The sequence below is a fragment of the Bos mutus genome, chromosome X (genome assembly GCF_027580195.1).
Source record: "Bos mutus isolate GX-2022 chromosome X, NWIPB_WYAK_1.1, whole genome shotgun sequence".
NCBI lineage: Eukaryota > Metazoa > Chordata > Mammalia > Artiodactyla > Bovidae > Bos > Bos mutus.
This window is the reverse complement of record NC_091646.1, coordinates 108,038,955-108,051,286: the sequence shown is the minus strand read 5'-3', so window position 1 is coordinate 108,051,286 and position 12,332 is coordinate 108,038,955. Positions and strand designations below refer to the sequence as shown.

Sequence of the window (12,332 nt, the reverse complement as noted above, 5' to 3'; positions counted from 1 at the left end):
AGGGACTTTCACAACTAAGGACCAAGCCAATATATAGCAGAGAGTCGGGGAGAAAGATGTATCACCAACATAGTATGAGCTATTAGAGTCACAAAGGCCTCCAAACACTGCCATGATAACAGGGCAAGAGAACAAATCACATCTGTGTTAAAACAATGGAAATCTGGAAAAGTAAGGAATCCCAGCCCCCAAGAGGGAGAAAAGAAATCTTGAAGTAATAAACAGCCCCTGGCAGCCAAAGGACCAGGGTAAAACCCAATCCTGTCCCTACACCTTCCTTTAAGCCTAAATAGGAACATGGTTGTGGATTTTTACTAAGCTGAACCTTACTAACCCTACTGAACACTGGATAGATAACCTTCGTAATTTCTTTGATGAAAGTAGTGGCCACAAGCATAAGGGAAAATAGAAATGTTAGGAAAGAAACGGTTTGTGCTTTGGGAACCACATGGTACGTTTATTATACCTATGGACCTTGAACTCGGGAATACATCATTCAATCAATGCTTCTGTCCCCAAAGTTTAGGCCTACCCCCAACACTAATCCCAACTTCCATTTAGGTATCGGGACATTGATTTTCCCCAGGAGGTCAACATCTAGCAGATATTAGCTGGTGTCTGCCACTGAGACATTAAAAACTCTGGCTGATTAGACAGGTTGGGCATACTTTGAACAGTTTTCCATGTTGACAGTGAGACACACCTGCTGCTTAGATATCAAAGCTGAAGTTGTACAGTAAAAGCACAAGATGGAGATGGTTATGTAGAGCAGGGATCTGTAAACTGGCCCACATTACCTTTGTCCTGTGGTTTCTTTTTCCACTTTTTAAAAGATTGTGAAGAAAAACAGAATACAGGACAGAGCTCAGATATGACCCCCAAAGTATATATTATTTACTCTCTGGCTCTCTACAGAAAAAGTCCACTAACCTCTGTCCTAGACAAAGTTCCCATCAGTGACTTATACCTGTAACATATGTAGCAGGTGAGCTATAGGCTTATAAGAGACATGTGTATTTTATGTGGATGTTCAGATTGGTTCTCTGAATAGATTCAAAATCTATGTTCTAATTCCTTAACAAACCTCTGACTTGGAGGCTGGGGAACAGGCATATAGCTTTGAGACACAGCACCTGTTCAGGGGCTGAACTTTGTCTGCCTATCGCTGCTATAGAATACACCACATGGTTTCAGGCTTTTATTTTTCCATATGATCAGATCATACTATTAATACCATGTGTGTGTGTGCATGCATGCGCGCGCGTGCACATTACTTCACAAATTTTTCTTATTTTACGCAGGGGCTTCCTGGTCAGAAAGGCTCTAAAGGTGAACCTGTCCTTGCCCAAGGTAGTTTCAAAGGAATGAAGGTAAGAGCCTTTAAGGCAGACAGCTGAGTAGGCTATAAGCTGAGTTCCCCCAGGATGGAGCACCACATCCAATGAAAACATTTCTGGAACTAGCATCTGCATCTCTATTTAAGGAACAGACCAAGCTGGATTTAAAAAGGATCTGGAACTTTTTGTGGTGGAAACATTGACAGAAATGTTTGCAACCATATTGTCAAAGAGATTTGCTTTGTCAGAGCAAGACCAAAAATAGGGGACAAATCAGCAAACAGTGTGCATGGGTGTCGTTTTCCTTGACAGGCCGAGATACTTCCTGAAGGCAGATGCCTTTGTTCTACTCCAGAATCCTTGATGTCTGCATACCTTGGTTTGAAGCCATGTGTGTCTCTACCCATCTTAGCTTGGCCACCAGTCCAGGATCATAGCTCTGCCCTTTTCTCTATCTGCATACCAGCCCGTCACCCTTGCTGGGCCCCTGGCTGTCGGCAAAAATTGTCCATCAACTCTGTAGCTGGTTGGAAACTTTCATCTCTTCCTAGAATTGACAAGAACCTTCTGTATTCGTGTGGCTCTATACTTGGTGTAGGCTGCCTAGTATCCTGTGGGCCTTCAGTAAATTCTGGTGTCAGAGGATCGATCCTAATCCCTTGCAGAGTGGGATAGGAGCCCATCATTTCCCTGGGAGCAGACAGGAACCTATTGTAAGTCCAACATGGGAGAGGAAGACGTACCCAAGCTCGCTTAGCTGGAGATGGTACCTTTCTGCCCTCTACCCATGCACAGAGCTGGAGCCGGTATCTCCAGCTCTTTAGAAGGCAGTGATGGGTATACATAGCTGGGAAATGAAGAATGTAAAGGGTTTGGGGTTTTGATGATAGTGGGAATGGCATGTTAGACTTGGAAAGGACTTTACTTTTATTTTTTATAAAGAAAAACTTTCTTTTCAGCATAAGAAGCACACAGAAACACACACAGTACACACCAACAGAAGTTTAAAAAATGCACTATGCATCTTTGACTGCCAATTCACAGTTCAAAAGATACTGCCTTTTAAATATATAATATTAAAAAAAAAAGAAGAAAAAATATAATAAAAATCACTGATTTAATAATGCAGCACACTGGAACCTACCTGCAGCTTCTGAAAACCAAAGAGCAGCCCATCTTGGGAAGCTCCTGTTTGGGAGAGGGATGGCCTGTACCTGCATTTTGTTGCAAAGAGCTCAGGAAACCAAAAGAGGAAAACAGGGTGGCCTAGGTGGTAATAAAAGCTCTACTGAACAGGAGAACAATTGTGTGATGGGGGAATAGGAGAGGAACTGGGCTGCTCTCCAGAGAGAACCTCATGATTCTCGAATTCATGTGGCTCATTTTACAGATAGAAAGACTGAGGTGGCCCGAGGCTCTGTGACTTGCTCACAGGCATAAGCCAGCTTCCCAAAGAGCTAAAACCCAGGCAGTACTCTTCCCAGGTTGCAGAGAGCAAATTTTTTACTATAAGCTAAGTGGGGTAAGACTAGCAGGTATCCACATATGGCCACTGTTGTAGCAAACACTGATTAAGTGGTTTTGTCAAAAATCAAAGAGACCCTGGACCCAGTGGAACACAGTAATTTCCACAGGATGGTTATATTACAGATTCATATGGTGACTTAAGATGCTGTAAAGTAATTAAAATGTAATCAGAGACTATATGCTCTGTTGATTCTCCCTTGAAATGTCTGATTTGCCTTGTATACATATGGGCACAGACTCTCTGGGGATGAAGGTGCACAGCAAGGTAGCTTTGCTTTCTTCCAAAAAGAGCAGGATAATCACCAGCCCACAGAAGCAGTCTCTAATTGATAAGTTCCTAGCAAAGTTGGAAATTAATTAATTCAAGTAAAGAATGAAATCCTGTTCAATCAAGGTTATAATATTTTTCTTCTAGAGTCTAGATTTTTCATAGAAAAAAAGAAATGGTTGATTATGTCTGATGCATGCATTATTTAAAACACAAGACCTTGACAGAGGAGGCTCAAGCTTCAGCCATGCATTTTTATGCCCGTGCATCTTAGGTCAGTTATGTGTAAAATACCACAAGCTTAATTTATTCATCTCTTCAATGTCCTGCCTTTGTCTGTTACTCAGGGGGAGCCTGGGCTGCCCGGACTGGATGGAATCACTGTAAGTTGTTACCTATGTGTTGAGCTCTCAGTGTTTGCTTAATAGTTACTGATAGCCCCTTTTCATTCCTCTCCATGATGTTTGAAGGTCTTCGTAAACCTTCAAGGAAAATCCAGAGGGTTGGAGTAAAACCGATCAGTCTATTGACATTTTCAAAATAAGAATGTACTAAAGGGATGGACTAGCCACCTCCAGTGACACGGCACCAGGCTTTCAGACCTCTCGGCCAGGGACCTACATCTCACCCAGGGATGATCAGGAAAGAATCTTGCCTTTCACTGCACAACCATTTGCTAAGTTTTCTGTGTATTCAGAGGGCTATAGGTAAAACAAAAGAAGTAAAACACTCTCCTTTTAAAAGGTAGTCCATAGAGAAATTCCTTTTAGGGATTCAATAATAGTGAGTCCATGAAAGGCCATGAGGTGTAGTAATAAGAGCTTTGTTTTACCTTGATTTTCCACATTGTCACCACTTGCCTTTGAAGTAGCTTAAAAAAGGCCCCTTCTCTCTTCCTCTTTTCCTGTATCAGGCTTCCTTCCTTTCTTCTTCCATTCCAGAACAGATATTGAGCTCCTACCATCAGCAAAGGGCCATGAGTGATTTCTGAGACAATGCAGACACAGTCTCTGCACACACACACACACACACACACAGCCACCTCCCACCCCCAGGATGTGAAAAACTAGTAGGAGTGTGGAGTAAAAATTCCACAATAGCGTCAAAGAAAGGGATGCTATCCACCTAAGGCTACATCACTAAAAGAAGGTACCTCTAAGAAATGTGAGTGATATTTAGGCTGGCTGGCAATGGGAGGACACTTCCTAAACGGAGAGAGTATGTGAGAAAAGGTGGGCAATAAGCAAGATCTGTGCAGGCATACCTGTAAACAGAGATGAATGAGGACCAAGAGCACAGAGGTCTCCTAAAGTGGAACAGCATTGGCTTAGATCGTGGGTTAACTACATTTGTGGAAGAACATCCAGTGCATTTGCTCCATAACTTCTCCTGGAGATGCATTTCCCTGCCCTCAAAGATACAGTGTTTGTCTGCATATCCAGACATGATAAATAAACCACTTAGCTTTAGGGAGGGAGGGTTCATGGCTGGATAAGAGATTTGTGGTCAGTAAGGAGGCCAAAGGTTATTAGTTATTGTCAGAGCAATGTTCTACTCTCATATATTCCTGGGGAACCTGTGAACCCCTACTCTCTCTCCCTCCTAAGTCTTGATTTCACTTAATCTCTCCATCCTTCACCTAAGCACAATCACCTTGTCACTTATCATTAAACTTATCACTTATCATTAAAACTGGGGAGCATACCATCTTTCCCCATACCATCTTTCTCTTCAGATTTCATTCTCTCACTTTTAATATTGTCATCATACAGTTCAAAATATTTTCTAGTTTTCCTTCTAATTTTTTTTTGACCCATGGGGATTCATGGTGGTTAATTTCCAAATATTTGGTGACTTTCCAGATATCTTTATGTTATTGGTTTCTAGTTTGATTTTATTGCAGTTAGAGGGTACCCTCTGGATAGTTCCATGCTTTTAAATTTGTTGAGGTTTATTTTATGGCCCCACTTATGGAATTATCTTGGTGAATATTCCATATGTACTTGCAAAGAGTATGTATTGAGCTGGTTGAGAGTATAGTGATCTAAAAAATATGCATTAGGTCTAAGTAGTTAATAATGTGCTTTGGGTCTTCTTTTTCCTCACTTTTTTGTTCAGTTGTTCTATTAATTACTGAAGGAGGGATGTTCATATCTCCATCTAGAATCATGAACTTATCTATTTCTCCTTACAGTTCCATCAGTCTTTGCTTTGTGTATTTTGAAGCTCGCTATTAGGTATATGCACAACTAAGATTTTTATATCTTCTTGATGAATTGAACTATGTTACTGTTACAAAGTGCCCCCTCTTTATCCCTAGTAACATTCTTTGTCTCGAAGTCTACTTTATTTGATAGTTATATAACAGTTTTTTTCTTTTTTAAGTTTTTGGCTTTTTCATAACTTTAATATGAAAATTTTCAAATAGAGAGCACAGTTGAACCAAGTTTGCAGTGAATAGTGTACCATTAGTACTTTACCTGCTTTATCACACTCCCATCCATTAATCCGTCTTAGTTTTGCTGCATTTCAAAGTTAACTGCAGACAATAATACTCCTACCCCTAAATACTAAATACTACAGCATGGCTATCATTAGCTAGGCTTCGAAATTTGTTTACAGTTTTTCCTTTCCTGTAAAATTTACATATAATGAAATACACAAATCTTAAATGTGCATTTGCTGCATTTTTACAAATAAACATTTCTGTGCAATTCAACCCCTCCTAAGGTGTAGACCATTCCCATCACCTCAGAAAGTTCTCACCTGGGAACTTGCCTGGTGGTCCAGTGATTAAGACTCCACCTTGCAATGCAGGGGGTGTGGATTTAATCCCTCGTCGAGGAGCTAAGATCCCACATACCCCATGGCCAAAAAACCAAAACAGAAAACAGAAGCAATATTGGAACAAATTCAATAAAGACTTTAAAAATGGTCCATGTCAAAAAAATCTTGAAAAAAGAGAAAGTTCTCTCCTGCTCCTTCCCAGTCAGCCCACATCAAAGGCAATCACTGTTCTGATTTTTTTCTATCATAGATAAGGTTTTCCTATTCTAGAACTTCATACAAAGAGAATAATATATATGTAGGCTTTGGGGTCTGGCTTCTTTCACTTAGAACAGAACTTTTGAGATTCATTCTCTTTGTTTCATATATCAATAATTTGTTACTTTATATTGTTGAGTACTTATTCCACTATATAGATGTATTGGGTTTTTTAATCAGTTATTCTATCACTGGACACCTGGGACATTTACAATTTTTAAAAGATTTTATTGAAGCATAGTTGATTTATAATGTTGTATTAATTTCTGCTGTATAGCAAGGTGACTCAGATATATATATATATATACACACACATTATTTTTCATATTTCTTTTCCATTATGGTTTGTCACAGGATGTTGAACATAGTTCCCAATGCTATACAGTAGGACCTTGTTGTTTATCCATCCTGTATATAACACTCTGCATCTCCTAATCCCAAACTCCCAGTCCATCCCTCCCCTACCCCCTCCTCCTTGGCAACCCCAGGTTTGTTCTCTGTATCTGTAAGTCTGTTTCTGTTTCATAGATGTGCTGATTTGTGTTGTGTTTTAGATTCCACATATAAGTGGTATCATATAGTACCTGTCTTCCTCTGACTGACTTCACTTAGTCTGATAATCTCTAGGTCCATCCACGTTGCTGCAAATGGCATTATTTCAATTTTATGGCTGAGTAATATTCCATGATATTAATATACCACAACTTGTTTATCCATTCATCTGATATTTCCACTTTTTAAGTATTCTGAATAAAGCTGTTATGAACATTCTTGTGTGATTCTTATGTGTATGTTTTTCCTGAGAAACTGTCTTACTTCTTTGACTTTGGTAAAAACTTTGCTCTCTAGGGCCCACAAGGAGCACCCGGATCTCCAGGAGCTGTAGGACCCAGAGGACCACCAGGATTGCAAGTAAGACTGGCCTAAATCTACCATGTGATCACAGCATTTGCATGAATGCTTTCCCCTGGATTAAAAGCCTATGTAAATGTAGGCCTTCCTAGCGGAGAAAGGCAGTTTCCGTTCTTGGAGGTTTAAGTGAAGCATGTTCTTATAAGGAGCTATTTGTAACCTGTATTTATCAAAATCTCTGACCATCTACTCTGGGCCTCCAAAGCCTCCTAGTCTAGCTCAACCTAAAGTATAGCCCAAGGATGGCTAATACCCAGCACATCTATTGTGACCTTCCATTCCCCTCATCCATGATAGACATTGCTAATTAATCATACCACCAGCATCATCACCCACCCTCAGCACAGAAGCAACTTAAAAATCTTTCTCAACACTTCACCTTGAAGAGCTCTTCCCACATACCTATTTGCCATCACTGGTTCTAGGAAGAACATAGCCAGTTAGCTGTGTGGTACCCAGAAAGCCTCTCTCCAGTATGTGAAAACCCACCCCTGATTAGTTTGATTTACTTTCACCAAAAGTCATCATTTAAAACTGTCGGGCCTAATGGGAAGAATGACACATGAAGTCAGTACCTTAGCATGACTGTGGTTATCAGGTCAACTGGGGAAATTTCAAAGGAGATTAAAAAAAAAAAAAAAAGAAAAAGGAACTCTGGGGAGAAGGAGCTAGAATCTGCTATACCAAAACAGGGCCACACCATGCCGGTAGGGGACTTACCCTCAGTGACTCTCAACATGACTAGGTTCTTTGGGGCTGAAACTAACAAGAGTTAACCCTTTCTTTTCTCTTTTAATCCAGGGTCCTCCTGGCCCCCCTGGTTTCCCTGGTCCTGATGTAAGTATACTTTGTCTTGGGGCATTTGACTTCCTACCACTAAGTACGCTAGTTTCTCCAGAGATATTTCTTGTCTGGTTAAACATACTCTGGTTAAAAAAACAAAACAAAACAAAACAAAACAAAACAAAAAACCTGCATTCCAATTTAAGTTCCTGGAACTTATTTAGTAATTGATTTTGTTTTTCTTCCCTACATCCCTGTGCCCCAGGGGAATATGGGGTTAGGTTTCCAAGGAGAGAAAGGAGTCAAGGTAAATAGATTTTGGAACATACACTGCTTTCCATGTGCTTCCAGAAATGTCTCTAGTTGCACACGTGTGCCTGCTTGTGTTGGGGGCTTTGGCTCTTTACCTTGGAAAGTGAGCATTTCCCATCCCTCATGAGTCCTCTGGTGGGTTTCCTTGAGGGCTGCATGTGCACACATAGGCTTGTGTAGTCTTTTTCCTTCCAAATATTGTAGTCTTCCCGCTTCCTACTGTGAAGTGTACATGTCTGATGAATGTACTCTCTTGAAATTTATTTTATCTTCCTTCCACCTGGGTATGTCCCTACTGATTTGTATTATATTGTGCCATTTTCTCTTTCCTTTTCTCTGCTTCTCTTCTCTCCATCCTTCCTCCTTCTCTTTCTTCTCTCCCTCCATCTCCCCCTTCTCTCCTTCTTAACCCTCTCTTATCATTCCCTTTTATTTTCCTTCCCTCATTCTCCTACTAATATTTCCCTCTATAGAAACTATAAAGTCATTTAAGAGCCTCAAGGGAGACTGGGAGCTTGCCCTCCCCTTCCTTGGTGGCTGCCTCTTGTAGACTGCACTGTTTCAGGGAGCAAATCCAGTCTTCAGTGTTCCAACACAGACTTTACTGCCTCTGCTTGTGCTCTTGGCAAAGACTGGACCAATTAGATTCTGATCACTGTTGCCAAGAGGTTGCCATTCACCTTGCTCAAACCCTTTTTTGGCTTTCTTCTAAACACCCTTTCATGCATGACCATGGAAACCGTGAACCTGCTGTTGCCTTTCATCCATCTTGCTTCCTCCCTCTGCAGTGCTGGTACAGAATGCATTTGGTCAGGCTTATAATTCTTTTCACCTCTTGGAACTGATAGTTTTGGTTCCTCATTGCTGCAAGGGTGAGAGTGAAGAAGCTAAAGTCACGGACAGTTTATTTGTGAATTATATCTGGAGGACAAACCTATCCTCAGGAGAAATGGTCTGTGTGGTGTCTGCTTTGCTTAATGTTTCGTTTGATCTTACAGGGAGATGTTGGCCTGCCTGGTCCTGCAGGACCCCCACCATCTACTGGAGAACTGGAATTCATGGGATTTCCCAAAGGGAAGAAAGGATCCAAGGTAGTGAACATTTAAGAACAAGTTAATAAGTCTTTCCCTATTAATACTAGAGTTCAACTCTAATAACCAGACTATACTAAGATAGAAGGTTCTGGGTAATGGATTTTTGTTTGGAAGTAAAGATAAATCCTTCTTTGTTCTGTCCCTTGTGAAAGTTTGATAGAGTCTGTTTTCTGCTATATGGTTATGAGTGTGTCTGGGTTTCTTAATAATCATTCAGGTGCTATTGTCTGTGTTTCAGTTATGTGGATTCAGTTATCAAGATGCTGAATAACTTAAACATTAAATAGTTGAGTTTTTTCCTCCTAACTACCAACCCTCCGTAATAGAACAATAGGGTATAATGGTTGCTCTTGAGTTATCCTCTTAAAGAAGCTAGTTGCCCTCAGAACTGGACCCTGCAAACAGTCTATACTGTTACCAAGTGGCAATAGATGCCCTACTTCACCTGATCTGAACTACCAAGGCTGAACCTGTTTAAGTGAGATATTTTATAATCTGTATTTTGATATGCGTGTAGACCTGATTGTATTTGAATGGCTGTTTCCTGTTAATCTTGGAGAAGGCAATGGCAACCCACTCCAGCACTCTTGCCTGGAAAATCCCATGGACAGAGGCGCCTAGTAGGCCGCAGTCCATGCATTCACAGAGTCGGACACAACTGAGCGACTTCCCCTTCCCTTCCCTTTCCTGTTAATCTGTGCAGATATCTTTTAGTAACCTGCATTCCATTCCTTCCTGGCGATCCCTTTAGTTTTGTGATCAATCTTGTACCTGTAGTCAAGGGAGGTGCTTAGTCCCATTTCTTTGTGGAAGCAACAGCTCTAGGCATTCTCCAGGTTTACAGGAAGTAATCATTGTTTTGGGAACAGTTTGGGAGCATATGAAAAATTCCCTGCCTTCCTAACTATTCCCAAACCTTAAGGAGCCCCTTCAGGGTACTAATTGGTAAATTAGCATATGAAAGAAAGACAGATTAGAGTATTATGCAGCACTTTCCAAACTGTAATCATTAGTCTTTGCCCAAAGCCATTGATGTCTTTGCAGCCAGTAATTTGCTAGAGGAAATTGTACTTAACAGCTTCTTCCACTGGAAAGAAAACAGCTGATCATCTTTTCTGCCTCCCAATTAACCTGGGCATTTGAGATTCTGTTTTGGATAGTTTTTTTTTTTTTTTTCCCCTGCCATGGACTTTGGTCCTTTCCACACTACAAAAGGCTCCCTAAATTTAGACATCCTGGTGTAGTTACTAGTTGTGAAGCCTGGGCAATCTGCATCAGCATCTGGCATCCCAAACATGATACCCTATGATTGCCCACTGCCCAGCCCAAGTAACTCAAGGGAACCATCTCCTTTATGTTCACTGCTGCCTGCTGCTACTCACTGAGCTTTGGTTGATTTTCCAGGGTGAACCAGGGCCTCAGGGCTTCCCAGGAGTAAGTGGTCCACCTGGTCTGCCGGTAAGTCTCCCTATTTGGTCAACATGTATTTGAGGATCTGATTGGACAACAGCTATACTAATAAAAAGCAAACAGAAATACTTGCCTCCTATGGTTATTGTAGAGAATTTAACCATCTTCATTGTTAGAAGGTGTTTAAGGACATGTTCTTGTTTTTCAAACCCATGGGGGCATTAGGTTCTTCATGTGACTTATATAGCTTAGAGGATATTATCTCAAGCTCTAGAGTTGAAACAGATCTATAGGCTTGACTTCTAATTTCACCAGTTTCTAGCTATGTGACCTTGGACAAGTTTCTTAACTTTTCTAAGCCTCAGTTTCCTAACCTACCAAAAAAGGGGGGACAATAATGGGGTGGTTATGAAGATTAAATGAGATAATATGCATGAAAAGGACTTAATAAATGCCTGGCACTTATCAATTGTTCAGTAAATGGTAATGTTAGTGATCCTATTTTCACTTTCCTAAATGCCCTTGTATCTTAGATTTTTTTACCCAACAAATACTTTTTCAGGGCCCCTATATGCCAGGCCTTCTGCTGGACTCTGAAGCTGCAACAGTAAATAACAATCAGATAGGTACCAGTCCCTGACCTTGAGGAAAGTACATTCAAAGGGCAGAGGGGTAAGGGAGAGGAGAGAATTAACAAGTAAACAAATGAATGGAGAACAAGTTCCTATCATGGTAAGTGATACATAGATGATAAAAAGAGTCAAAGTGATGGAGTGTGGATGGGGAATGGAATTGGTAACTTTGGACAGAGTGGTCAAGAAGGGCCTGTCTGAGGATGTGCTTATTATAAGGGAGCAAGTCACGTGAAAGTTTGGGAAGAGTGTTTCTGGCCAAGAGAACCACAGTGTCAAGACCCTGAGAGGAACAGCAAGAAGTAGGTGGGTGGAGAAGAGTAAGAAAGGCTAATAACCAGAAAAAGAGGCAGGAGCCAGATCATCGAGACTTTTGTAGGTCAAATGTGGCTTTTATGTTAAATGTAATGGGAAGCCATTGGAAGGCTGGGACTTGTATTTTTAAGAAGATCTGTCTTTGTGGTGGTAGGAGGTGGGGGGGGGGTAATGGAAAATAGGGGCAAGGAGTGGGGGTCAGCAAACAGAGGCTACTGTGACAGTACAGGTGAGAAATGGTAGTGTCTTGGACTAGGGTGATAAAAATGGAAATGGAGAGAAGTACATGAATTCAAAACGTAAAAAGTTGAAATTTCTTGTTCTGGAACATTTCAAACATATACAAAGTGAAGAGAATGGCATAATGACCCCCTGTGTCCCCATCACCTGGCTTCAATAATTAGCAACTCATGGCCAATCTGAAGCCAGTAACAGACATAGTACTTCACTGCAAACACCTCAGTATTTCTAAGAGATAAGGACTTTTTAAAGATATCATGATGATTTCATCATCACTAATTAATTACCAGTAATGACTTAACATTCATTATCAGAATTCATATTCATGATTGTCTCATAAATATATTTTTTAATAATTACCTTGTTCAGAATCAGAATCGAAACAAGGCCAACATACTACATTTGCTTGATATATCTATTAAACCACAAGATGAGTTCTGAAGGAGCTGATGAAATT

At 40.7% G+C, this 12,332-nt stretch overlaps 1 protein-coding gene across 2 annotated transcripts in view; it reads left to right on the top strand.

Moving 5' to 3' along the window:
* Positions 1–12,332, top strand: part of COL4A6 (collagen type IV alpha 6 chain) — a 336,867-nt gene that overhangs the window by 278,708 nt on the left and 45,827 nt on the right. For both annotated transcript variants that reach the window (XM_070366116.1, XM_014483351.2), the window contains exons 7-13: positions 1,302–1,370; positions 3,480–3,515; positions 7,027–7,089; positions 7,891–7,926; positions 8,138–8,179; positions 9,183–9,275; positions 10,683–10,736. In XM_070366116.1, the coding sequence (XP_070222217.1) occupies positions 1,302–1,370; positions 3,480–3,515; positions 7,027–7,089; positions 7,891–7,926; positions 8,138–8,179; positions 9,183–9,275; positions 10,683–10,736 (393 nt within the window). The remainder of the gene's footprint in view (positions 1–1,301; positions 1,371–3,479; positions 3,516–7,026; positions 7,090–7,890; positions 7,927–8,137; positions 8,180–9,182; positions 9,276–10,682; positions 10,737–12,332) is intronic.